Below are 25,634 nucleotides of genomic sequence, written 5' to 3'. Positions count from 1 at the left end.
AAAAAGTCCGACTGAAATTCAGTTTTCAGAGTGTTAACAAGCATGGCCAATCAGATGCATGATTACCTTGTAAATGTATGTAATATTACAATCAAATTTATCCGACATGTTGACGATATAAGACTGTTTAACAAGTCTGATCAAAATCTTATCAAAAATATAGTTGCTGGAGTGTTAACAACCTCAGCCAATCAGATACAAGATCACATAATTAACTGTTATATATCTTGCACATAATAAAACTCAGTGGGCCTCATCATGATAAGCCTATGTAAATAGGGCTAATAAAAATCTGACCAGAAATAGAGTTGTTAAAGTATTGAAAAGCTTGGCCAATCAGATGCAAGTTACTTGATGCTTCACTAATCAGATGCAAGTTACTGGATGCATGGCCAATCAAATGCAAGTTACTGGATGCTTGGCCAATCAGATGCAAGTTACTGGATGCTTGGCTAATCAGATGCAAGTTACTGGATGCTTGGCCAATCAGATGCAAGTCACTGCATTAATATGCATGGATCTTGTTCATAATCTCTCATCTGAGATTGGGCATACATTAATCAAAATTGGTTCTGAATAGTCCCTAGAGAGGTAAAAAGTTTAGTAAATTGGATGCAAGATCACCTCATTCATTATTATGCAGAGACCTCATTCACAATTTACCTCATGTGAGACCTAATAATATAATTCTGTATTCAAAGCTTTATCAAATACAGACCAGAAATATAGCCTCTAGTAAGGTCACAAACTGATGTCAGAATAAACTTGAACCTTGCTCTTTTTTGACCTGTCTGAGATTTTGATGATGCAAGTCCATACTCCAATCAGATCAGAAATATGGTCTACAGAGTGGTAAGTAGCTCATCCAATCAGATGCAAGATCTTCTCATTAAAATTCCTGGAACTTGCTTGACATCTTCATTATATAGGCCCATACACTAAGTTTGATCAAATCTGATCAAAAGACAAATGTTGAAGGATGAGTGAGGGACAATGGACTCATGGATGCAGGGCCATACCATAAGCTAACTTGGCCTTAAAAACAGGAAAACCAAAATTCATCAAATTTTACTGCGAGATGCCCCACCTTCAATTTCCCTGATGGACAGTATTAGTTTGAAGAGACTGTAAATTTAAGTTGTGTTTTATGTTGCCATTGGTAGTCATTTTAAGAAATAGCGTTACCATTCTTTCAAGCAAAACAAACATATTCCAATCATCAACCACTTTCGAATATGCAAAAATCAATCAGATTTCATTGCTTTTATTCAAGTTTGGTGCTGACTTTCTTTGATGAAGGGTACATTGCATTTATTGAAGATTGTAACAGCTATAAATCCAAGCAAATCACCCTTCACCAAAGAAGGGCCTTAAGCTACGGAAGATGTCATGAAAAAGCCAACTTTGGTGGACCAAACAAATGTGTTTGTTAATGTGACAGCAACATTAAAGCCTGATGCAAAATATGAAATAACTGCAGACCAAAGTATGGGTCAGAACTAGCTGCTTGTCCACTTAAACGATTAAGAAACAAAATATATAATGTTCTAATCCAAAGTAACTGAACAGTGTTTACAATTTTATTCCTTATAGGAGAAGTAGGTGCATAAATAATAGTAAAAACTTGCAGAACATACAAAAAAATATCCACTATATGGTTTGATATTTACTGTAAGATGCATTTACAGCATCATCAGTCAAGCTTCGTCCATGTTCCTGGGCAATTTCTGCTTCTTCCTCCATAAAACCCAGCCTCCTGCTGCCAGCATCAGCAGCCACCCGCTTCTGTATATCCAGTTCTTCCTGTCCTGCCTGTGTTTCGATCTCCTGTAAGAGGAGGAGGAACAAGATAAATGACTAAGTATAACCTTTCATTTGTAATATTAAAACCTGAATTATAAAACTTGAATACTAAGACTACAAATTTACTCAAAACACTGAGATCAAATAACAATAACAGCTGCAGGCAATTCTCTTATCTGGTCACTTTACTTTTACCAAGTCTTTATATAATGTATAAAAGCTGTGGATGGGTGAGAATATTATTTCTTCTGAGTTGAGTACCTTGAAAGTTTCATAAATTCCAGGCTATGTTCAATGGTATGAGGCACTCAGATAAACATCAGAGACAAAAAGTTAAATGAAAGTCAATTCAAGAATTCTAAATTTTAGCTATTGTTGTTAATGAGCTGTAAGTCTCAAGATAACATGAGTTGGTATCATTAAGAGTTTTCAATAGATCTAGAAAGTAGGTTAGACCATCCAAGTTTTGGAGTGGCATACCTTCATTTTCCAATGCTATTACAATAGACCTTGCAAGGTAATTGTTCAAAAAGATGTTAAAATTATAGCACAGACATTTTAAGTACTGTTCAAAATCGTTGAAATGATGTCCTAGTAACCTAGTTTTCTTGTGCAGAATGCTTTCATTCATAGATGCTCCTGTTTCAGTGTGGTAGCAATAGGTGAAAAGGTTTTGTCAGCAGAGCCCAGACGTAATTATTACCAATTTGTATTAAGTCCTGAAAGAGAGTCACAATGACCCAGTTTTGGCACATGACTGTGTCAGTTTGATGTCAACAGACATTTTAGTACAGAAACTGCAGACCTGACATGGAGGATGAATACCATTTTCAAGCAATTCTGAATAAACCTGGTCACAGTAATCCAGTTTTGGTGTGCAACACATGTTCATCAGGGTATCCCCAGTGTAAGTTGGTGGCAACAAGCAAAAGGTGCTGCAATTTGAGTACCAACTCAATTTTTAACTAATTTTTAATAAATCCTGGAAGGTACGTCACACCAGACCAGTTCTGGTTTATGACACATTTCAGTCTTAATACTAATTTGTAAGTTTGATGTTAATTAGTGTTAACAGTGTGAGAGTTGCAATATGGACATGGGTTTTTAGGCAATTTTGACTAAATCGTGTACAAAAGTTATTTACAGACAAAACTCTACAATAAATCATGAAATAATGTACATCCCAAAAACCAGACATGTAATTAAAAATTATATAGTTCACCTATATGAAGTCTTCAGTAGCCATTATAACAGTAATTACTGTGCACCAAATAGATTCTGACTAAAGTGATTCTGACAATGATATATTGATTCCTGTGACATATAATACATACAACAACAAAGAATAACATTATATTCTATGATATTAAAAGCATGGATACTATAATGAGCTAATAAAATAAGATATGCTTTTTGTTTTCTTTTTTAAATCAGTGTCCTAAAATAATTTGATTCAGAAGCTATTATCATTGTCCACCACCAAAAGCCAGATTTTACTGGTTTAAAGTTAAAGGCTTTGATTAACCTTGAAGTGACAGTCAATATAATCACAGTCAGAAGCATAGTTCATGCATCCTAATTATCTTGATTAGCCACTACTGCTGAGACTTCACATGAAATGTACACAGTCTGCTCATCTAATTCCTATTCTTATTCACAAGTAAACTATACAACTATTATTATGAAGTAACCTATCACAACATACTTTGTATGTCAGTAATATGGAAAGTTTACCACTGAATAAATATTTATTCCTACTGCCATTTGTTGTTGTTGTTGTTGTTGTAGGGTTTAACGCCATTTTTCAGCACACAATAGGCTATACATGGTGGCCAGTATTAATGGTGGAGGAAGAACCTGGAAAAGCCTGGAAAGAACCACCAACCCACCTGCCATTTGTATTGATTAGAAAGTCCTGTGGTAAGGAAAAACTATCTGGATATGATCAAAATACGGAATTTATCAATATGCATCCACTCACCAAGTTTCATTGTTCTTGGTAGGATAGTATGCATAGAGGAGGCTAAAAAATACCAAAGCCAGTACAAGATGAAATACATGTTCTGATGAAGTTCTTTTGTTGTATGGGTGTAGTGCTAAGAGAGAAGAGTATCATGATCAACTTGCATGAGAAATGAACATCGAGCACAACTTTTAACTCAAGTCAAGCACAAAATATGGGCCATTATGACCCACTTCTGCAATGGAGAGCAGTGCTCATTAAGATGCACACTGCACCAGTTGTCATGATTCTAGTCATTAGGTATTTTTTTTTAATGCTGTGTACATATAAACCTGTTATTTTTTAGTTTAATCCCTAATCCAGAAAAAATGTGAAATGCAGGTCCCAGTGACATTCTTTTGATGGACAGGTGTGGTACTAATTCAGATGTATATGATCATCTAATTTAATGATTCTAAATTGAACAGTTTAAATGTGTGTGTGTGTGTGTGATTAGGATTTTTAACATAGCTTTAACAACTTTTCAGTTATATAGCTACAATGTCTGCAGTGTGGCAGTTTATAGTGATGTCTAGCACTGGGGCATCATGCGAGGCAGCTGTTATTACCATAGTTATAAGTCACTGTTATGACTTAGCTGGGGTTCGAACCTGTGACCTCCACCATCTGAGGTGGATGCTCTAACCACTAGGCCACCAGAGCAGTAATATAAATCTGAAACATTTTGTGCAAATTTACAAATCTCTTTTAATAATATTCAAAAGTTCTAACCATTTGACCACCAGAGCCATCCAGTTGAAATGCAAAATTTAACCAAAGTCAGTAAAGGATAAAATGTGGGTCACTTTTTTGTGATGTGGGTGTAGTACTTATCAGGAAACATCCCCAGTCGACATTTCTTAATTCCAGCTATAACAGTACATATACAGGATGCAACTGGAGGGCATGGTTCATATATTCCTAGAAAGTTGGTATTTTCTAAGGGAGTTTTCAAGAATTTCAATAAGTTTTCAAGAAGCATATTTTTCTGTTGACCATAATATGTACCATATATTTGCTTGTATATGCACAAATGCCGATGCTGAGGCTGGGGTGTAGTACAACAGATTTCTTATACTTCCTAGAGGTAAACTAAATGAGAAAATCCATTATAAGGAAATAACATATATTATCAACTTATCCAGAGGCAAATACTTAAAGATTATGGGTGTTTTTGATTGGAAATGGCACATTTGTACATATATCATTTAATTTCTACAAGCAGAATTGTTTCACATGACTATTTCTAAACAATATGTACCTTTTCTTCCTGGCATTTCTTCATCAAGTCATGGACCTCTCTCTCTAAATTTCTATTTTCTGTATTAATCTTGGCCAGCTGAAATGAAAACAACTGCTTTCAAATTGTAATTATACAACTGTGTTACAATCACATTAATCAGGACTTATAGGACACACGGTACTAATTATATAGAAAAATGGGAACCAGCCTGGAAATGGGTGAACATAAAATAGAGTATACATGGGTTTGGCTGGCCAGGATTGGTTAATAATGCAAGTTATGTTTTAGGATAAAGAATCTTTTGAGAGCTTATCCTAGTTGTAAGTGAAAAAATAATAGAGACATTGTTTTATTGATGGAATTTCAGTCCTTTAACAGTCTTGAGTTTGGAACACTCAGTACTAAAATTAGCACCTGACTCTTTGATGTGGAAATGAAAGCACATGTTTCAAACACATGCAGGTCCAGAAAATGCCGTGGCTCATGTCCTTTCCTCTAAACAGAAGCTGACATCCAGGTTTCATCTATACTGATAAATATAGGTTTGATCATGAGCACTCAAAAATTTTAAGTCATTGAATTTTTAATATCATGGTGTTTGCATAGGTTTACCATGGGAACTGAATTAGTACCATGAGTCTTATAATTCTAATATTTTAAATCTTGCTTGCTGGACCAGAAAACTACACTAAAAATCAACACTTTTTGATTTGTTAAATTGTGGGTGGACATACCATGCTAATAATTCAAATATACCTTAAAAATGAATTATTGGTGGGGGGAACTAATTTTAATTCTTTAATACTATCTGTTATTGTTACATTTCTATTTGGCAGAGCATATTATGCTTTCACCCTTTCTGTCTGTGCATCTGTCTGTTAACTTTTCCTTTTATAGCAATATTACATCATTGCTTATGCCATTGTTTATGCATATTTATACACTAATCAAAAATTCCCAGCTGTCATGTTTTGTACACTAATCAAAACATTCCCAGCTGTCACGTTTTATACACCAATCAAAACATTCCCAGCTGTCATATTTTAGACATTAATCAAAACATTCACAGATGTCACATTTTATACACTAACCAAAACATTCCCAGCTGTCACATTTTATACACTAATCAAAACATTCCCAGCTGTCACATTTTATAAACTAATCAAAACATTCCCAGCTGTCACATTTTATACACTAATCAAAACATTCCCAGCTGTCATGTGCAGAATCCTTGCTCTACTATTCTTGGTCAGGAGTGAGTAGCAACAGCACAAATATCTCTGTCAAACTGCCACCATACCTGCCTCAATGCCTAGATTATTTAGCGGACATGAGATTGTCTGTACTGCTGCACGCTGCTTATCCAAATAAAGTTCATTCATTTCATTCCGTTCCATTTATTCACCCAAGAATCGAATGTCAGTACTGTACTGCATATTCATATTAAACCAACTTTTGATGGACAGCCCAGTCTTTGATGGCTTCTTCAGTTGCTGCTGAAGAAACTTTATTCATGGATTATCTATAACATTCTGTCATGGAGTTTCACAGCCCAGTTGTGAAATTTGCACAACTCTGTTCAGTAATGGTACCAATGAATCACTCACTGACAGAATCAACAACAAAAATCATCAGTAGCAGCAGACAGTCTCCAAAGGCAAACATATATGATTATAATAAATGTTAACTGGATCTGTCTTTTATTGTGATTAAACATGGTATTACTGCATCTCTTCCTGATGCTTAAAACAGTCAATGAGGTTAGTTTGTTCATGCATTAAAAACAATATCTGGATTATTCAGGTGCTCAACTTGCCAAGATCAAAAGACAGTCAGCTTATGTGAGATGCGTATCATGAATAGAAAATCAAAAGAAGCCATATATGGGTATTCTTTGTGACCATGAATCAAAATTTCCCCTGCCTTTACAGACAAGTTTTGAATACTTAATAACCTCGGATCTATTGAGAGAGGATGTAATGCTTATCTCTTTTCAAAGACAAACTTTCTTTCTTCAGAGATCGCTTTAATGAACAGGCAGATAGATGAAGATATCTAATTATACCTGTCACATGGGCACAAAAGGTGACTTCCTTTTCTGCTGCAGTACTAGAAGTACCTTTCCCACCATCAAGCAAATAAACTACTTCGACCCTCTACCTTAGTAATAAAAAGTATCTCACTTTCGAATTTGACATAGTGACACCAATGAGTTACACATTCAACGTGACTGTAGTACAGTGAGTAAAGTGAAATAGGAAATGTGTACTAATTGATTCGGACATTCCTTTATCTAAACAATGCCTTTCTCATTAAGCCAAAGTTTTGAGTGATCACTGCTTAGATAATTGTTTATTGCTGGGATAAACCACTAATTGGTTTGGAAACAATGGCCGCTGACAACATTAGGCAGTTTACTTTTACATGCAGCACATTTATATAGGAAATTTGCTGAAGGGAAATTTGAACGGCTGTTGTGAACTGGTGATGGCTAAGCAAAGGTGATTGTTAGGTCAGATTTGACCGTATCACACATTTAAAATAAGTCACCACCCCACAATAATTTCAACAGAAGTAATACCCTGTTATTTTCCTTGTTTGTTTATTTCAAACTTCATGTACCACTGGTGATCATTTCTCCCACCATTAGTAATACTTAAATCAATACAAAATTATGTCCAATAAACGTAACTATTGCATTTCCTGCTTTATTTCTGCCCAAGAATCTGAATATTCTTTCTTATACTTCTGTACTAATTGTCTGACCTTTTTAATAGGCAATTTTTTTTGTTAGACAATTTCTACATCATGCTAGAAGCAAAAGATTTTTCATTTTATGCAGGCATTTAATGCATAAAACACATAGGAATATTCAAGCATCTTAAGTATGCATGCAAAGTTCCCAAATAACTCAGATGAATCTAATATAAAACTTGGATCTGGACAAGCCAATATCTGGATTGGAATGAAATGGTTGTATTTTCACATCTAAACCTAAATTTAACGGTCAGTATAAGGGTTGGTAGATTTGCCATTATCTTCAAGCATGAGTGATACAACTGGCAACCTTACTCAAAAACTGCTCTGGACAGAAAGAATATTTCATATCAACCAGGTATTAAGGCAGAGGATTTGTGGAGTGCTGTGCACAAGCTATCTTCCACAACAGTAGATCCCCCTTAGTGATAATTCCCTGGGTAGAGGAGATTGTTGTAACCACTATTTCTGGCACCACAGGGATGCTATCAGGACGAACCATGACTTGGAAGTTCAGGCTTTTAATAATGCTATTAAATCTGCTTTTCTACAGCAAATGATTTGAATGTATTCCACAGCATGTAAAAGTGTAAATTAGATCAGTCCAAGAGGAACAAATTCAGGATCATTTATATCGGCACAGTACAAGAAACTTTTTTGTTCTAACCTGTACATTTTTTATTTCTCTCTCCAAGTTCTCAAGTCGATGCCTATATGTCATTTCATTCTTGGCCCATATGTCAACATTCTGTTGTGAGGCTCGAGCCATATTCTCCTGCAGGGCCTAAAGAGAAGAAAAAAAAGTAATCAGAACCAAGAACTATCTAATAAAACACAAAAATAAAAAGACACGTAGAAAGATCAATAATCATAACTATAAATGTCTTCATGGAACATGAATGTCCCACCGCAGTGACTAAAAACTGACCTAAATGGAAAACTTGACCAAGTTGAAATGGTCAGACAGATGGATAAACACAAAAAAGGACAACGCTATATGTCACTGCCAATGTTGCTAAAGGGCATGAAAATTACTAATGCCATTATATAGTTACTGACTGTTGATTTCGGTTGATATGTAGATATGTGTGTTTGTGTGTCTTTTTCTGGTGCCAGTTTCAGTTCAAAAGAGATTATTCCACACTTCACTTACTGGCAGTTCTGTAAAATAACATAATCCCCATCTGATACTTCAGTCCACTTACAATAATTGAAATATTACCCTTCTTTCACTTTGAATGAGACTAAAAGGCAGGAGAGTTTGGAGAAGGGAATTGGGTAATAATAGCAGGTAAATATTATAAAATTAAAATTAGCATTAACCCTGAAAAACTTACACTTTAATATCAAGAATATATCAATTGATATTATTACATTATTGAATTTACCAACCTGGTGGGAGGCTGAAGGCCTAAAGTAATTGTCAGTACAGTGTTCTACTGCAGACCAGAGGATGGCTTGACAACTTGTTGGGTTGATACAATTTGACCCAAAGCATAAATACCTTCACTACAGTGTGACACTGATCGAAGATAAATGAAGAGAAAAAAACTGAGACTGCCAGTAGATGGCTTTCATGACATCATCCAAAGATAACTTATTCAAAATGGCCCAAGTTGCAGCTACCATAAAGCTCTAACTGGGCAAAGCAAACCATCTTGATCATACCCAGCACTGATGTGACTGAGACAAGAGATTTTAATGTGAACACAAGCTAATGAAGTTAAGTAGCTGATTCAAGGCCAGAAACCCAGGCTGGCAAAGAAGAGAAACCAAATCATAGTTACTACTAAAAAGTAAAGAACTCCTTCTCCTTGCTGATGCTAAAGAGTGAAGACTGTTCTAAAGGTAAGGTTCTTGAAGGCAGCTACACTAGAATATTTATAAGGAAGTTTAAACAACAACTAAAGAACAAACAAGGTTCCACATTAGCATTAACAAGAAGAGACTGTTCTCTGTAGCTCAAAGAACTTTAACAGTTCTGAAAGATGTGGGTTTGACCCTATAGTGGAGCCCACAGAGAACTTCAGTGTTAGAAAGGAATGCTTTGTTGATCCTTAATGGTGGATACTGAGCAATCCTTAATGTCCATGAGAATAAAATAAGCATCTTCAGTTAAAGGGGTGCAGACTGAATCAACACATTTCCTACTGCACAAATTACAGAAATATTCTCCACATGGAATTGTAAACCTAGAAAGCCTTGGTTCACACTCCAGAACCTCAATCCTTACTTTACACCAATACCTCAGATCCAGTCTCAGAAAGAATAGTCATTCATGAGGTGCTGTCTTGGGAAGAATTCACAACCTTCCTTAGAATGGTGTACACCTTCTCCTGTAGAAATACCCCATGGGAATGGTGGAACAAAATGGGGGTCCTTGAAAGAGATGGAGGGTCCCACACGTGAAGCTGATAACCCATGTTTATTGTGGAAATGACCTGAGTGACAGACACTTGGTGAATGTCACTTGGGACATCACTTCGTGGTCAAATGCCCCACGATTTGGTGCTTGGTGAGAGACCTTCCATGAATGTCACTTGACACATTTCCTTTGGACTGGCATCCAGTACCCAGTGCCTAGTACCTAGTCACCAGGAGAAAGATCTTCTGTGACTGTCATCTGACACATTACCCAGTGCCTGACGCCCAGTGACTGATCATTTTTTGCAATGACCGGTCAGATGACTAAGACCTTATTGGAGAGTCTATATTTCATGAGCTTGACTCCACTGAATGAAATCTCAGTGACTGAGTTCAAAGTCTACATGAGTAAGACTATCACCATGCTTCCCGTATATCAGGTAGGTCTGTTTGCTATTGGGGATTAGCAACTCCTCTATGCCAGGAAGGGCTGAAGATCCCTCCATCTTGGGAAACTACACCATCTGATCAGGCATCAGAGATCCCCCTCCTTCAGTGGAAGTGTAAAGCAACTGACTTCCTAACCTTGGACACCTCTCATGATAACTGGAGACTTCATTATATCAAAAGGTGCCACAGACACCTCCTAGGAAAGGAAAAAGTCACCAAGAGATAATGAAGAAGAAGTAAGATCTTTTATCCTGGCCCTGTAGACCCAGTCACTTTCCATTAAGTCCCAAAAATCTCAACATGTGACAAACAACAAATAGAACAAATGTGCATGTGCACACATGCTGTGCATTCAAAACAGGTGGGACAAGTCTCCCATGCTTTCTTTATGTCCATATTTACCATTAATAAAATCTGAAAGGAACATAAGAAATAAAACAATAAACTGGTACAATAATTGGGTAGAAATTACTCACCCAATACTGGTTACTATTAGAGAGATGAATAAAAGAAACACCACTTTGCTAGTGATGTACTCACAACCCTCAAAATTAAAACAAGTGGACACATATATAGTGCCAGAAGTATCTAGCTGTGTGTGTGTGTGTGTGTGTGTGTGTGAGATCTGGATTTTCAATGTAGCCTTTAAAAAACTTTTAGTCATATCGCTACAATGTCTGCAGTATGGCAGTTTCTAGTGATGTAGCAGAGATGTAGCATGATGTCCCATCCAGTCACATTATCCTGAAACCAGGCCAACTAGTCCTAACACTAACCTCTTAATCTTAGCACCTAGCAAGACAGCTGTAAGTACCATTTTTATAAGTCATTGGTATGAGTTGGTTAGGGTTCGAACCTGCAACCTGCCGCAGACACTCTATTCACTAGGCCACTGGAGCGGTCTCTAGCTTAGAGAAACAGTCTCAGAAGTATCTAACCTAACATGACAGTCTCAGAAGTATCTAGTCGAGAGAAAATGTCTCACAAGCATTTATTCTTGAGAAGTCTCTCAAGTATCTAGCATTTAAAACACAGATACTGCATTAAATTAAAGAGAGAACAAAAAAATAGATCTAAACAGAGAGGCTTTACTGATGAGTCTTCCAAATCTGATAGACATCTAATTTGGATACCAACCTTCCTAACTTCTGCCTCACGTTCCTTCTCTGCCTCTCGCAACCTCTGCTGTATCCTCTCCTCAAGTTCCTGCTGTTTACGATGCATGTCATGTTCTGTTCTTAGGTGGAGTGAGGATGTGGCAAAGTCCCGGAATAGTTCCTTTAATTACAAAGAGAATGTTCAACTTGCTACGGGAATATATACATGGTTATATCTGTTCAGTAAAAACCTGTATACAATAGTTACAAAAGGAACTTCCTAAAAATCATTGCTATGACAAAGTCTTTATACTGGTGAATATGTGACTATTTACATATTATTGGGATCTACTGTCCTTTACCTTATAATACCAAAATTTCTTTTAAGAAGAGAACAAAATAAAACAAATATTTTCTTTTCTGATTTGTATATTTTTGGCCACATGTAGAAGGCATACAAGAAAAAGCTGAAAAAAATTAATGGTGGTCAATCAAGTTTTGAATGTTCACACAACATTTTTACATTTATCATATGGGGCCCCCGAGTGGCCAAGTGGTCTAAAGCGCTCTCCATTACGGATCACTGCCATCTCACCTCTGTCTGCATGGGTTCGAGTCTTGGATTCAGCCAATGTGGGTATGTGAGAAAGCTTGCCAGTAGCTTCTTGATGGTCGGTGGCTCTTTCCGGGGTTTTCCCGGGTTCTTCCTCCACCATTAATACTGGCTGCCATGTATAGCCTATCGTGTGCTGAAAAATGACGTTAAACCCTACAACAACAACAACATTTATCATACTGTATATAATATTATATTATAATAAATAAAGCATTCCCATTAGTAGAATATACAAAAATCCAATAGTGTATGCTCCTACTTCACAATTTCTGTATAGAAATACCAATATTCTATGACAGCAGAGTAAAATATGTTGAAAGTCAGACATTACCTTGACAGCATATTGACCTTTATTAAGAAAAAAAAACCTCACCGTTCCTAGGATACAACAGTTTGAATTATATTGATTAACATCTATGACTAGTCCCAACCTAAATCCTGCTTAAAAGTGGAAGTAATTTTCACTTCAAATTTATCACATACTTGGTGAGACAAATCCAACCTCAGGAATGTTGAGAAAGAAACTTTTCCTGGTGCTGAGATACAGGATCTGACACATTTGGCTGAGAAGTCCGATCCGCAAAGAAACAAACTATAGGCAAACTATCTCTGGAGAACTTAAGAAATTTATTCCCACCTTGTCAAAACATGTTTTCCAAAGCAAAAATGTTCCTTTTAGCTGGTGAATTACTCCTTAAAATGTTATTATACAGGAACTTGGATTGATGTACATATGATCAAAGGTTAAAAAGAAGCTTTATTTAAAAAAATGAAATGTAAGCAAAACAAATTTTTCCTTGGATGTTCTCACTCCAAGTACAAAAGGCATGGTGAATGGCCTTTATTTCCAGGATACTGATGTGATTAGCCTTCTCTTGTACTGTCCACTTGCAAATGACCATTAAAAAACACGACAGCCAATGTGCCCTCCACTATCAAATAAAATGGTGTACCATGACTTTCGAGTTGGGGAGGGGCTTCCAAAAGAATTCCCATTGCTAGCCGTTCTCTCTGTCTTGCCATCAAGGCAGGCAGTGTTTGATTTCATTCAACATTATAACCTGGTCATCTAAATGACCTGAGATTAGGGGTCACTGTGCTAGAACGGCTATTTGTGGAGGATGCAAGTAAAGGCAGGACTGAGCAGGCTGAAGAGCTGATAAAACTCTCTCGCTGTAATGTATATGCTGGTGAACAATGTCTCCAAAGAACAGACAATGTGTTTGGGATGGGTTAGGACTTCCATACCTAGATGAATGAAGTGCTCAAAAGGGACACGGTTCGACATTGCCAAATGTTGTCCAAGTTGTGCTCAAAAGGGACATGGTTCGACATTGCCAAATGTTGTCCAAGTATGCCAGTCACTGTGGAGGTCATCAGGAAGTTAGATATGGTGCAATCGAACATCTGTGTGAAAGCCCGAGGGCTGAGGTTGTGGCCAAATAGAAAGGGTTGGAATAGGTACACTTCCCCATAGTAGCAAAGGCACTTACAAGATACCATATCCATAGGCATATGGAATTATGCATTACAGAGACAGAATGTATATTCGTTGTACTGCACTGACAACTGAACAGACCAATCCATCTTCATTCTTAATTTCTGGCCAGCAATAAACTGATTGAGCCAGCTTAAGGCTAAACCGGTCTCAATTTCCTGTCAGTCGTTTGGTGTGCGACTTATGAAAATGAGGGGAGATAATCACAGGCAACTGTCTCACCAAAAAGAAGCTCTTTAACATTAATCTCCATACCAAATTTCAATTAAACTTTTCAGCTTGTTGAACAGAAACAAACTTCATGAAAAAAGAGCAAAGTTAAAAGTGAAAAGGGAGCCATACTGATGTAACATTTTAAGAGAGAAAGGTGAAAATCAGTGGGTTTTAATCTGCAATGTCCTTTAAAAATTATTGTCTGGAAATAACATGTGTGATGCATCCATTGTACACAGTGATAATGAGGGTAACAAGACATGCCCACCCCCCAAAATGTGGATAACAAAACATGGCCTCCAAAGAAAAATATGTGGATAACAATACATGGCCTCCAAAGAATATGTGGATAACAATACATGGCCTCCAAAGAATATGTGGATAACAACAAATGTCGTCCAAATAATACATGGATAACAATATATGACAAGAATATGGTGCATCATAAAAATCATTGTTACCTGTTCAAACATTTTCTTCTGCAGATGAAGCTCCATGTTCTTGATTTCTGCTTCCTCAATAGCTGCCTCTGTCTCTTGGTCCCTCATCAGGGCCTACAATATAATAAATTAGGAACCCTTATAAATAAATTTGTTTTCAAATTTGTTTTTATTGATTACGACATGGTCTAATGGTATACCATGATGTGGGAATCTCTGTAGGGAAATGTTTTGTGATTTAGCAATCTTTGGGTTATCTTGTGAAAACAAAATCCAATCAAAATTTAACACCTTAAGATTCATAATCTCTCTACAGCCACCATAATAAAATATAACAAGCCAAAATCAAAGTTCCCTGTTTTTGGGCAAAACTGACTAATTTTACAACTAAACATTATGTCAGTGTAGAGTGGTGTTGATGGCGGTAAAAACCTGAAAACTATGAGAAAACCATTCCTTTTGAATGGGTGACCACTAACTCTTGACCATGATAACACTGGTGAAATGGAGAATCATTTACTCATTAACCACATTCTAGGCTGGATATATATTAGCATGGCTACTAAACTGACCATACAACATTACACCTATATGTCCACTATAGCTAACAACTAACCAATCACACTGATCAGTGAATGCTGATAAGATGTAATTAACAAAGAAACTTACGTCACTGAATTACATAGTAACTCTAATCATCCTTATCTAACAAGATCACGGGCCAAATGTAATTCCTTTTATACATTAAACTTGATCCTATCAGCAATATCATACTTGAAAATTATAAATATTAAGCACAAAAAAATTAATCTGTTAACAAAGTAAAAGGTCGAGATCTGCTGCACTAGGGTCATTTGTGAAAAACCCGAAACAGAAATTATTAATGTGAATCTGTTGTCCTTTTTTTATCTTAATCATTCAAATATTACTGAACTGATGCGAAAACTGAATATGAAATGTTAAGTAAAAACTAGATCGTAATGATTATGTAGCTCACTTCTATGAAAACCACTGAGACTAAAGTGATTCTGAAATGGTCAGAATGAGCCTTCTGAGAATACAAAGATGTATATAGCATATAATTTGGTGTTATATATGTACAGTGGTCAAGAGATAAGCACAAATACCTAACCCATGTTACTGATACATAAACAGGTCACAGTGACCCTTGGTTGAAAGGGAGCAGTACTAAAAGAGGAGCTTCCAATTATCAAATTTCATGACTGTAACATAAACACCACCAAATAAATTAACTTTTGACACAATATCAACAAATAAATGCAGCATGAAATAGAGGTCACAAGAGACCACATTCTGCTATAAGGGTGTAGAAGATAAAATATAGGTCACAATGAGATTTATTTGTTGTAGGGTGTGGTGATAACATAGTTGCATATGATCACTAATCTCATGATCCCAGCATCAACAGTGCTTGAAAATGAACAAGAAATATAACATGCAACCTAAGTCAATACAAATCTAGTTTTACAGTGAGGCATTAGTACTCATCAAGATGCATCCCCTCAATAAGCCTCGTAATTTCTAAACAGAATATTAAGTAAATAGCATAAAAGACCTAGGTGGTTTTCAGCTAAATGCAAAAAATACCATTATCTAATGTGTAGATCACATGGCCCTTTGTATGGGTGTGGCACTTAGAAATGTAAACAATCATCCAATTTAATGACTCAAGCATGAACAGCTGCAACAAAATATGTAACCAATATCAGTGAAGCATGAAATATGGGTCATAATACCCAACTTTTATGATGTTGGTGTAGCACTCCTCAAGACGCATCCGTGCATAAAATTGTATGACTCTAGGTATAACAACATATATATAGGATATACATTCCTATTTTGTCATGAGGTAATGCCAAAACCCAAACCAGTCAAATGTCAAATGTAGGTAACAATGATCTTCTTTTACTGTATGGATGTGGTACTAACAGAGATAAATACAATTATCAAGTTTGATCATTCTAGCATGAAAAGTACTGGAGAAATAAACTTACAACACAAAATTTAACCGGTCAGTAAAGCATGAGCTATGGGGTCACAGTGCTCTACTTTTGGGAAAGTGGATTGTATTCATCAAGATGCATCAAATCATCAAGTTTTATGACCCTAAATAAATTAGTATGTGCAAAAACCCTTCACTAAATGTAAAAATGTGACAAAGAACATGCATCTAATGTAAATATATCTACAAGTGTACAAAGTTATCTCCCTTAACCCTCTCCAAAGTGAGTAGGTGCTGTAAAGCCAACTCCAAACTAAATAAGGAAGAATGGTTGAGTAGCAGTGAGGCATATGCATCTGATTTCATCTGTGTATACACCAATGCCAATGTCAGGGTTAGTTTTTGTAGAAATAAGAAAACAATTTTTTTAAATATCTCTATATACCTTTCTTTGAACCTCATCATCCAGTCGTTTAAGTTCTCCCTCTCTCTGTGACCTTTGGAAATGAAGGAACTTCCTGCGAGCTGCATCAAGAAGCTGAAGCTCCTTCAGTTTGACTTCTCGATTCATGGCATTTAACCTGGATAAAATAAACATCAATGTTCAACTGACACAGTACACAATAGAAGAGAAATGTTTGTTAACAAATAAGAAGATCGAAAATGAAATAATAGTTTATAGACAAATGTCCCAAGTTAACTTGAGAAGCTATTAGTAAGATATCATGAAATTCTAAAATATCCCTCACAATGAAATCTTGGACTAAATGCTGAAATCTCCAATATCATTTACCCCTGGTAGGTCAGTGTTAATCCCAATCAGGTAGGTGAAAATACAGCAGTTTTAAAATAAGGATCACAACTGTGATGGACTGCTTATCTTATTTTCAATACATTCAAAACAAATGATTGTCCTGTGTGAATACTATAGTTTGATGTATGCAGCGTGTGCATTCAACTGTGCTTAGGTCCCAGAAACCAGTTACCAGACATTTTGAATACAACTGGCTATTGTCAAATAAGATCTAGCAATTTAAATGAAGCATCAATAAATATTTAAATACTAATTTAAAGAAAGCCAATTTAGAGCTACATGCAGATGAGAAATTAATTGAAAAGCTACTTTGGGTTAAGAAATTTTACATGCAGACGAGAAATTAATTGAAAAGCTACTTTGGGTTAAGAAATATTACATGCAGATGAGAAATTAATTGAAAAGCTACTTTGGGTTAAGAAATGTTACATGAAGATGAGAAATTAATTGAAAAGCTACTTTGGGTTAAGAAATATTACATGCAGATGAGAAATTAATTGAAAAGCTACTTTGGGTAAAGAAATTTTACATGCAGATAAGAAATTAATTGAAAAGCTACTTTGGGTTAAGAAATTTTATATGTAGATGAGAAATCAATTGAAAAAAAACTTTGGGTTAAAAAAATTTACATGCAGATGAGAAATTAATTGAAAAGCTACTTTGGGTTAAGAAATTTAGCTTCATAAATAAATTATTTTAAAATTTATGTTTTTAATTGAAGCTTTCTCAATCCTCAAACGGTGTAGATGAAATTGATGCCTTTCATAAATTCGTGTCCACCTTAACTACAGGTTTTTATAAACTTGCCATTTGCCATACAATTACTGAGTGGTTGAAGACTAAGAGAATACTATTCCTTAAAACAAATTTAAAGGTGTATACAAATTTGTTAGAAAATATTCACCGCAATGTCAGTAAATAAAAGGTATACAATTCCAAGTAAAACAGAGAAACAGTATAAAGGTTGCCAAAAAACTAAAGATACTGTCAGAACAATCAAGGTTAAGAACAGAATCACAGATTACTAAACACTGGGTCAGCTGCATTTACTCTAACACCACTTGACCATGATGAAAATTAGCTCTGCCTTACAGACAGTTTAAGATGTCTAATGTAGAGTTTATTTTTATGCATATTTTTATCATCATTATTATTGATATGGAAAAATCAATATTGTTCTTATTTTCATAAATGAAAAAGCAACATATTTATACAGTTTGGTGGCTGAAATTACTGTAGCACATTCTCACCCTGTTTTGCATTAACAAAATATTTTAGACTGAATAATCAATTTAAATGAACAATATACTCAACAAGTATAAGAGGCTTTGTTCATTGACACGTTCTTAACCCTTAAAGTGCTGTATTATTTTGCAGTACAAGATCACTCAGTGCTGAATTGTTTGAGAAAAAAAAAAGAAAACTGCAGTTTTTAAATTGCACGTATTTCAATAAATATATACAATAGATACAGAAACCCTATAAGAAAAATGATGGTGGCTGTCTAAACTTTAAGATAAGCATCAAGGCACATGTGTAAGTTTAACATATTTGCATGTACATGTGAAAAATACAGGTAAAATGACAAGTTACCATTGCATTTCATCTGTATTTTTGTTTGTTTTTTAATGGGAAAGTTCAAATATATCGAAGAAATGTGATATTCTTTAGTAGTTCAACCATGTACAATGTACATGTTATGTCTGTTATAATGTTATATTTAAATTGTGAAAATCACGGGTAAAGAAAAGGTAACAGTTTTATAAACATCCACTCCATGAATGTCAGAGGTAAGTTTAGACCCCCAGATTCAGTAAGAAATGTTCATGAAAAATGTCTGTTATAATGTTATATTTAAATTGTGAAAATCACAGGTAAAGAAAAGGTAACAGTTTTATAAACATCCACTCCATGAATGTCAGAGGTAAGTTTAGACCCCCAGAGTCAGTAATAAATGTTCATGAAAAATGTTCACTTGTTATTTATTCTAATATACTTGCATTATCTCATGTCAACTTGTGAGCTTAGAGAGTCACCTATGGAGTTTATTACCGGTTCAGGTGTTAATTCTAGCTCATCTGAACTACTACATTCACTTTGTAATTTACATGTTTGTGGAATAACCTGAAACAATCAGGTACACAACGCGCCACTTTCTTATTACATGCATGGTGTACTTGTTTAGTTCCAGGTGTAGCTGGAATAAATTCAGGTTCAGACACATCTCCTGCATCCTGAAGCAATGACTCCACTACTGAAACACGGAAATCATGGTGACTTAGTTTCTTTTGCTCAGGTGAGAATTTCAGGTACAACTGATAGACATTAACAATACATACATTCAACAGATGGAAAAATAGTTTTCTCCAATATTTCTTGGAGTTCCTTACTACAGGATTGTATTGGTTAAATTGGTCACTTAAATCTACTCCTCCCTTATTTTTCACATAATCCACAATACATGTGGGTTTCATTACAGGTGTGTTTGTTGCAAAATTTGTTTTACTGATCACTGCTACCTTAGCTTCGTGAAAACTGGAGATCATATTTACATCTCGTTTGTCATGGTATTTCACCAGCAGCAAATTGTCCTTTCTGCGAAAAATACATTCACCCTGGTTTAGTATTTTTAAACCTTCATGGCCTCTGCAACACCTACTCTATTTGTTTCACAAGGTTCCACATACAGAGGTATTTAGCAACTCAAGTTCGTTAAAACGTTCAGGTGATGAATAATAGTTATCCATATATACTCTGTGTCCTTTATTCAAAAGACTACACTTGCAGAGCAAACCAATCACAATTTTTGTTCTTTTATTCAGCTCATCAATGTTTAGTTCTAGTCCTTCACAATAATTGTCAGGGCCCCAAGTGGCCGAGTGGTCTAAAGCACTCTCCGTTACGGAACACTGCCATCTCACCTCTGTCTGCGTGGGTTCGAGTCTCAGATTCGGCTAATGTGGGCATGTGAGAAAGCTTGCCAGTAGCTTCTCATGGGTTGGTGGTTCTTTACCAGGTTCTTCCTCCACCGTTAATACTGGCCGCCATGTATTGCCTATCGTGTGCTGAAAAATGGCGTTAAACCCTACAACAACAACAATCATAATAATTGTCAAGGTCTCCACCTGTTGTAGCCAATACAATATCCACTGCTTGAACAGCTTTATGCCAAACTTGTTAGGTTTGGCAGGGTTACAAACTCGAAATGTCAGACATCCTTTCCAAGGGCAAGTAGCCTCATCAAAACTGATGTTCATATCTGGTGAATAAACTTCAGCAAATGCTTCATTTTTTCAATCACTGGGTGGATCTTGTGTAAAGGGTCACCTTGGCTGTTCTCGTTGTCTGCCAGGTCTAAACTGCTTAGAACAGCTAGAAATGTACCCATACTCATCTTTTTGCTGAAGTATGGGGTTGATATCACATCATGAGAAGCCCAGCAGGAATTGAGATCAGATTTATGTACCAAACCCATTGCTATAACCAATGCGAAAAAGAGTTTAAGCTGCTCAGGTGTGACAGGCTGCCATTTCTTCATGCGACTGTTCTCTTTCAAGTCTGCCACATGAACTCTCTGATCTGCATAACTATCAGATGCAATAACTCATCAAAAAAAGTCATAAATAGTCCATAGGTTCAGTATTCACCCTCTCGACATTTAATTTTGAAGTACTAGTAAATGGGGGGCTTGACAGGCATGCCATCTTTTCTCATCCAGCCAGCATATACATCAGACTCCAGTTCCACATCAATTCCTGGCTCAAATCACTCATGGGTATTTCCATCAACACTTTGCCAGCTCCAATAATTTCATCCTCCTCAAATCCTTCTAAATAACTGACATTGTCTCTATCAGAAGCCAGTATTTGTTGCAAAAAATCACCCCTGTATTCAACATCAGCCATTTTAATTTTTTTCAAGGTATGACATGCTCAGAAGCGAATATTTGTAAAACTTCTTTGCTAAATGCATAGCCAAGTACAACGGAATACTTGTTCTGGGCCTCTATAAACCAATAAAATATAGTTTTACAATCAGTCATGGCAAGTTGAAGTATTAGGATGCATACGTTGCTGCTTACCTGGAAAATGACTTAAGTTGCAACAAGCACTATGCGACCTCGACTGACAGCACAACTAATGTCGCAAGTAGCACTTTAAGGGTTAATCAAGCACACAGAGAACTGAGATCATGTATGAACAGAACAAATGCTTTTTGTTTGGTTTAGTGGTGTTGGAACTGCATGTTTAGATCTCATACCAGTGTTTGCACTTTTCGCAACACTTTTGAATGAATAATGATCATACATAACTTGCCTAATCAACCATCTGCCTATGAACCCAATGATTCTGCTTCAGGCTTCACTTGTGTTCTTCCAAATGTATGATTTCGACATTTTCTAACCTTTTTCTCTGGTCAACAAGTTTTTGCTCCTCCTCCTGTATCATCCTTCTCCTCTTCTCCTCAGCCTCCTGTAGAAGTTTCTGCTGACGATACCAAGCTTCTTCTTCCAGCTGCCTGCGTATAGTCTCCTTCTGCAGGTCTAAAGACACCTGTCTGAAATCAAAAGTATTTTTTTTTTAATGAACCAAGAAACAATAAAAATACATGGGATCCACTTAACACTAGTCTAGGTCACTATTCCCCTAACCCTTAAAGGAAAATCAATCAAAAAATATTCATAAAAAATCTAGATTGGTATGGTCCAACTGCAAACTTCAGTATAACAAACAACACAGACCCTGACAAGCAGGTGCATTATGCAATGACAGATCAGGGTTTATGTTGTTTGCCATGGACCTGACCTATAAGTAAGTACATACGGTACTTGTATAACTTCTCTTTTAAATTCTGACAGGAAAAAAACACCCATGTTACAGGAAACATTGCCTCACTTGCAAACAACTCTATGATGTATCTGTCTTCAATATTTGGCTTACACTTAAAATCTCAAAGCTCATGAAGATACATGCTTAAGATGTATCTGCTAATTAGCAAGACAATAAAATGTAATGATTTATGGCTACCTCATAGCATCCAGTGCTGATAAGTAAGGATACAGGTATGGGTACATCAGGTATATAACAGGGGATATAACTCTGCTGAATTCTTATCATTACTTACACAATGATATCATTTTCTGTGTTGAATTAAATCAAATTCAATGCAGTCTTTCTATATGATCATACAATTTCCACAGAAGTGTGACAAAAACAAATGAACAAAAGTAATAATATTTATCCAACCACTGACAAATTTCTTGCATTTTCATTGCTAAAACTGTGCAATAAGACCTTGTAACACATCATACCTGGTCTGAAGAAAAAATACCAAGCCTGTATGACCTGACTTCAAGAAGTGCCACACCCAGTAAATTTTCTACTAACATGCTATCATTTGCTAACAGGTGACTAAAAGCCATGTAATACACAGTTTCCTCTTCAGGGTATTAGCAGATGAATATAACAAGAAAGCAAAAGTAGTTGTTTATTGGGGTGGGTGGGTAGGTCTAATTTAATTATGTAACACTTAGCTTCTCTACTGCATCGCTACCTTTTTACGGGATGCCAGTCCCAAATCCAATCATATATACCCTCACTCTGGTGCACCAATTAACAAAGGTAAATTGGTCAGAAACTGGAGTGCAAATGAAAAGAAACCTTTAAAAGTCACTTCTGTGCATCATACACAATTCACTCACCACATATCACCCAGGTGTTACAGAGTGTGAGTGGAGGGAAAGATGGAAAGGAACAAAGGTGGTTCCTACAGAGCTCCCACCTCTATAACAGATGGACTATACATAAGTAGGGACCCTGAATGGCCGAGTGATTTAAGGCATTATCCTTTACTGGTCACTGCCATCTCACCTCTGTCTGAAAGTGTTGAGTCCAGGGTTTGGGAAGTGTAGGCATGTGACAAAGCTTGCCATTATCTCCCCATTGGTTTTTCCAGTTTTTTTTCCAGGTTCTTCCATCTGCAGTTATTATGGCCACAATGTATGGCCTATCATGCGCTGAAAAATGTCATTAAACCTACAAAATCACTATGTGCAGTATATGGATAGTAAGACAAGGTAACATTCTATGATCCTTCCACATTTATAGTAGGGTATATCAAATAAAGAAGAAAATTCTACCTGTGTTTCAAAAATTCTAATTCCTCTAGCCTTATCCTTTCTCGCTCCTGAACCTAAAAGATAAAAAGATCTGTGTTTTTAAAACACATGATATGACCTTGAAATGAGTTGTCAGTATATGAAAGAGATCATAATCCCATAACCCAAATCTGGGTCATTCAAAAAGGGTGGGAATGAGACAGGAAGTAAAGGAAGTATATAGTATTGTTATATGTTCCAAATAAGGTGGAACAAAACTGTATCATACTTTTTTATCTATGGACAAATCCCAAGAGCATGAGTGGTACACAGTGATAAGTAAGAATGTGACTTAAATAATAATAATAATAATAATAATAATAATAATAATAATTATAATAATAAAGTATCCAACTTCATGAACCAATGGCCCCACCCAAGGCCATATCCCTAGGGCAACAGTGGTACAGTGATAATGGGATGTATAAGATCATATATTATTCCAACTACTATGAGAACTAAGTGAGGGGTAATTTGAATATTAGGAAAAACATTAAAACAAAGGTGTCCTACTTCTTGACCCAGTGGCCCTATCTTGGTATGCAACTTGGGGACAACAGCAAAGAGGAGTTTGGGATTATAACATTTCTAGTGAAATTGTTTAAAATTTCGTTAAATCATGAGATGGAATTAAAACTATAACCAAAAGTTGTCTTATGTATTCACATGATGGCCCCTCATGGGACTCTAGACCCTGGTGTTGGAGTAGTAATATCCAAATGCGAATCAAAATTCATAACCATTTTAATTTCCAACTTTATGACCTCCTCTAAATAGGGGATTCAGAAGAAGTAGCATATATATTAAAAGAAGGAGAGAATGTGATGATATATTTTAAATATGAGGTGAATTGTGTATTGGGTTACTAAGCTACAAGGTTTCGAAATTTTTTTAAAAACAAAATGTGATGCCATTATATTTCTTGACCCCTTGGCCCACCCAGAAGTAGAACACAGAGTCAGAAGTGTTAATGAGAGAAGTGGGGTTGGTGATGATTATTATACATCAAATATGAACTGACCCCACACCAGGTCGGATATTATGCATCAAATATGAATTGACCCCACCCCAGGGCAGATATTATACATCAAATATGAATTGACCCCATCCCAAGGCAGATATTATATATCAAATATGAACTGACCCAACCCCAGGGCAGATATTATAAATCAAATATGAATTGACCCCATCCCAAGGCAGATATTATACATCAAATATGAACTGACCCCATCCCAAGGCAGATATTATACATCAAATATGAACTGATGCCATCCCAAGACAGATATTATACATCAAATATGAATTGATCCCATCCCAGGGCAGATATTATACATCAAATATGAATTGATGCCATCCCAAGACAGATATTATACATCAAATATGAATTGATGCCATCCCAAGACAGATGTTATACATCAAATATGAATTGATGCCATCCCAAGACAGATGTTATACATCAAATATGAATTGATGCCATCCCAAGACAGATATTATACATAAAATATGAATTGATGCCATCCCAAGACAGATATTATACATAAAATATGAACTGATGCCATCCCAAGACAGATATTATACATCAAATATGAATTGATGCCATCCCAAGACAGATATTATACATCAAATATGAATTGATGCCATCCCAAGACAGATATTATACATCAAATATGAATTGATGCCATCCCAAGACAGATATTATACATCAAATATGAACTGATGCCATCCCAAGACAGATATTATACATCAAATATGAATTGATCCCATCCCAAGACAGATATTATACATCAAATATGAATTGATGCCATCCCAAGACAGATATTATACATCAAATATGAATTGATCCCATCCCAAGACAGATATTATACATCAAATATGAATTGATGCCATCCCAAGACAGATATTATACATCAAATATGAATTGATCCCATCCCAAGACAGATATTATACATCAAATATGAATTGATGCCATCCCAAGACAGATATTATACATCAAATATGAATTGACCCCACCCCAGGGCAGAACCAATGAGTAGGAGTGGTACTAAGAGAAGGGAATATATGATGCTGTTATATGCCAAACTTGAGGGGATTTCATGGAGGGGTTATGGAATATAAGTGATGAAAAAAATCTTTAACCCAAATGTGTCCCCATTATAATTCCTGACCCCATGACCCAACCAATGGGCACGGTGGTACTGAGAGAAGGGCATTATGTGA

At 36.0% G+C, this 25,634-nt stretch overlaps 2 protein-coding genes across 2 annotated transcripts in view; one reads left to right on the top strand and one right to left on the bottom strand.

Moving 5' to 3' along the window:
• LOC149780104 (TBC1 domain family member 31-like) overlaps window positions 1–25,634 on the bottom strand; it is a 94,525-nt gene that overhangs the window by 8,116 nt on the left and 60,775 nt on the right. The window contains exons 15-22 of the mRNA XM_089936866.1: window positions 23,400–23,452; window positions 21,665–21,817; window positions 16,892–17,027; window positions 14,505–14,597; window positions 11,757–11,897; window positions 8,473–8,589; window positions 5,067–5,144; window positions 1,671–1,827 (exon numbers count right to left, since the gene is read on the bottom strand). Of these exons, the coding sequence (XP_089792992.1) occupies window positions 1,671–1,827; window positions 5,067–5,144; window positions 8,473–8,589; window positions 11,757–11,897; window positions 14,505–14,597; window positions 16,892–17,027; window positions 21,665–21,817; window positions 23,400–23,452 (928 nt within the window). The remainder of the gene's footprint in view (window positions 1–1,670; window positions 1,828–5,066; window positions 5,145–8,472; window positions 8,590–11,756; window positions 11,898–14,504; window positions 14,598–16,891; window positions 17,028–21,664; window positions 21,818–23,399; window positions 23,453–25,634) is intronic.
• Window positions 1–25,634, top strand: part of LOC149780105 (small conductance calcium-activated potassium channel protein 2-like) — a 338,659-nt gene that overhangs the window by 298,367 nt on the left and 14,658 nt on the right. The gene's annotated exons all lie outside the window — the stretch shown is intronic.

The sequence above is a fragment of the Sinohyriopsis cumingii genome, chromosome 16 (assembly GCF_028554795.1).
Source record: "Sinohyriopsis cumingii isolate HCF-2022 chromosome 16, ASM2855479v2, whole genome shotgun sequence".
NCBI lineage: Eukaryota > Metazoa > Mollusca > Bivalvia > Unionida > Unionidae > Sinohyriopsis > Sinohyriopsis cumingii.
Note: the sequence above shows the minus strand (reverse complement) of the source record. Positions and strands in the feature narration are given on the sequence as shown.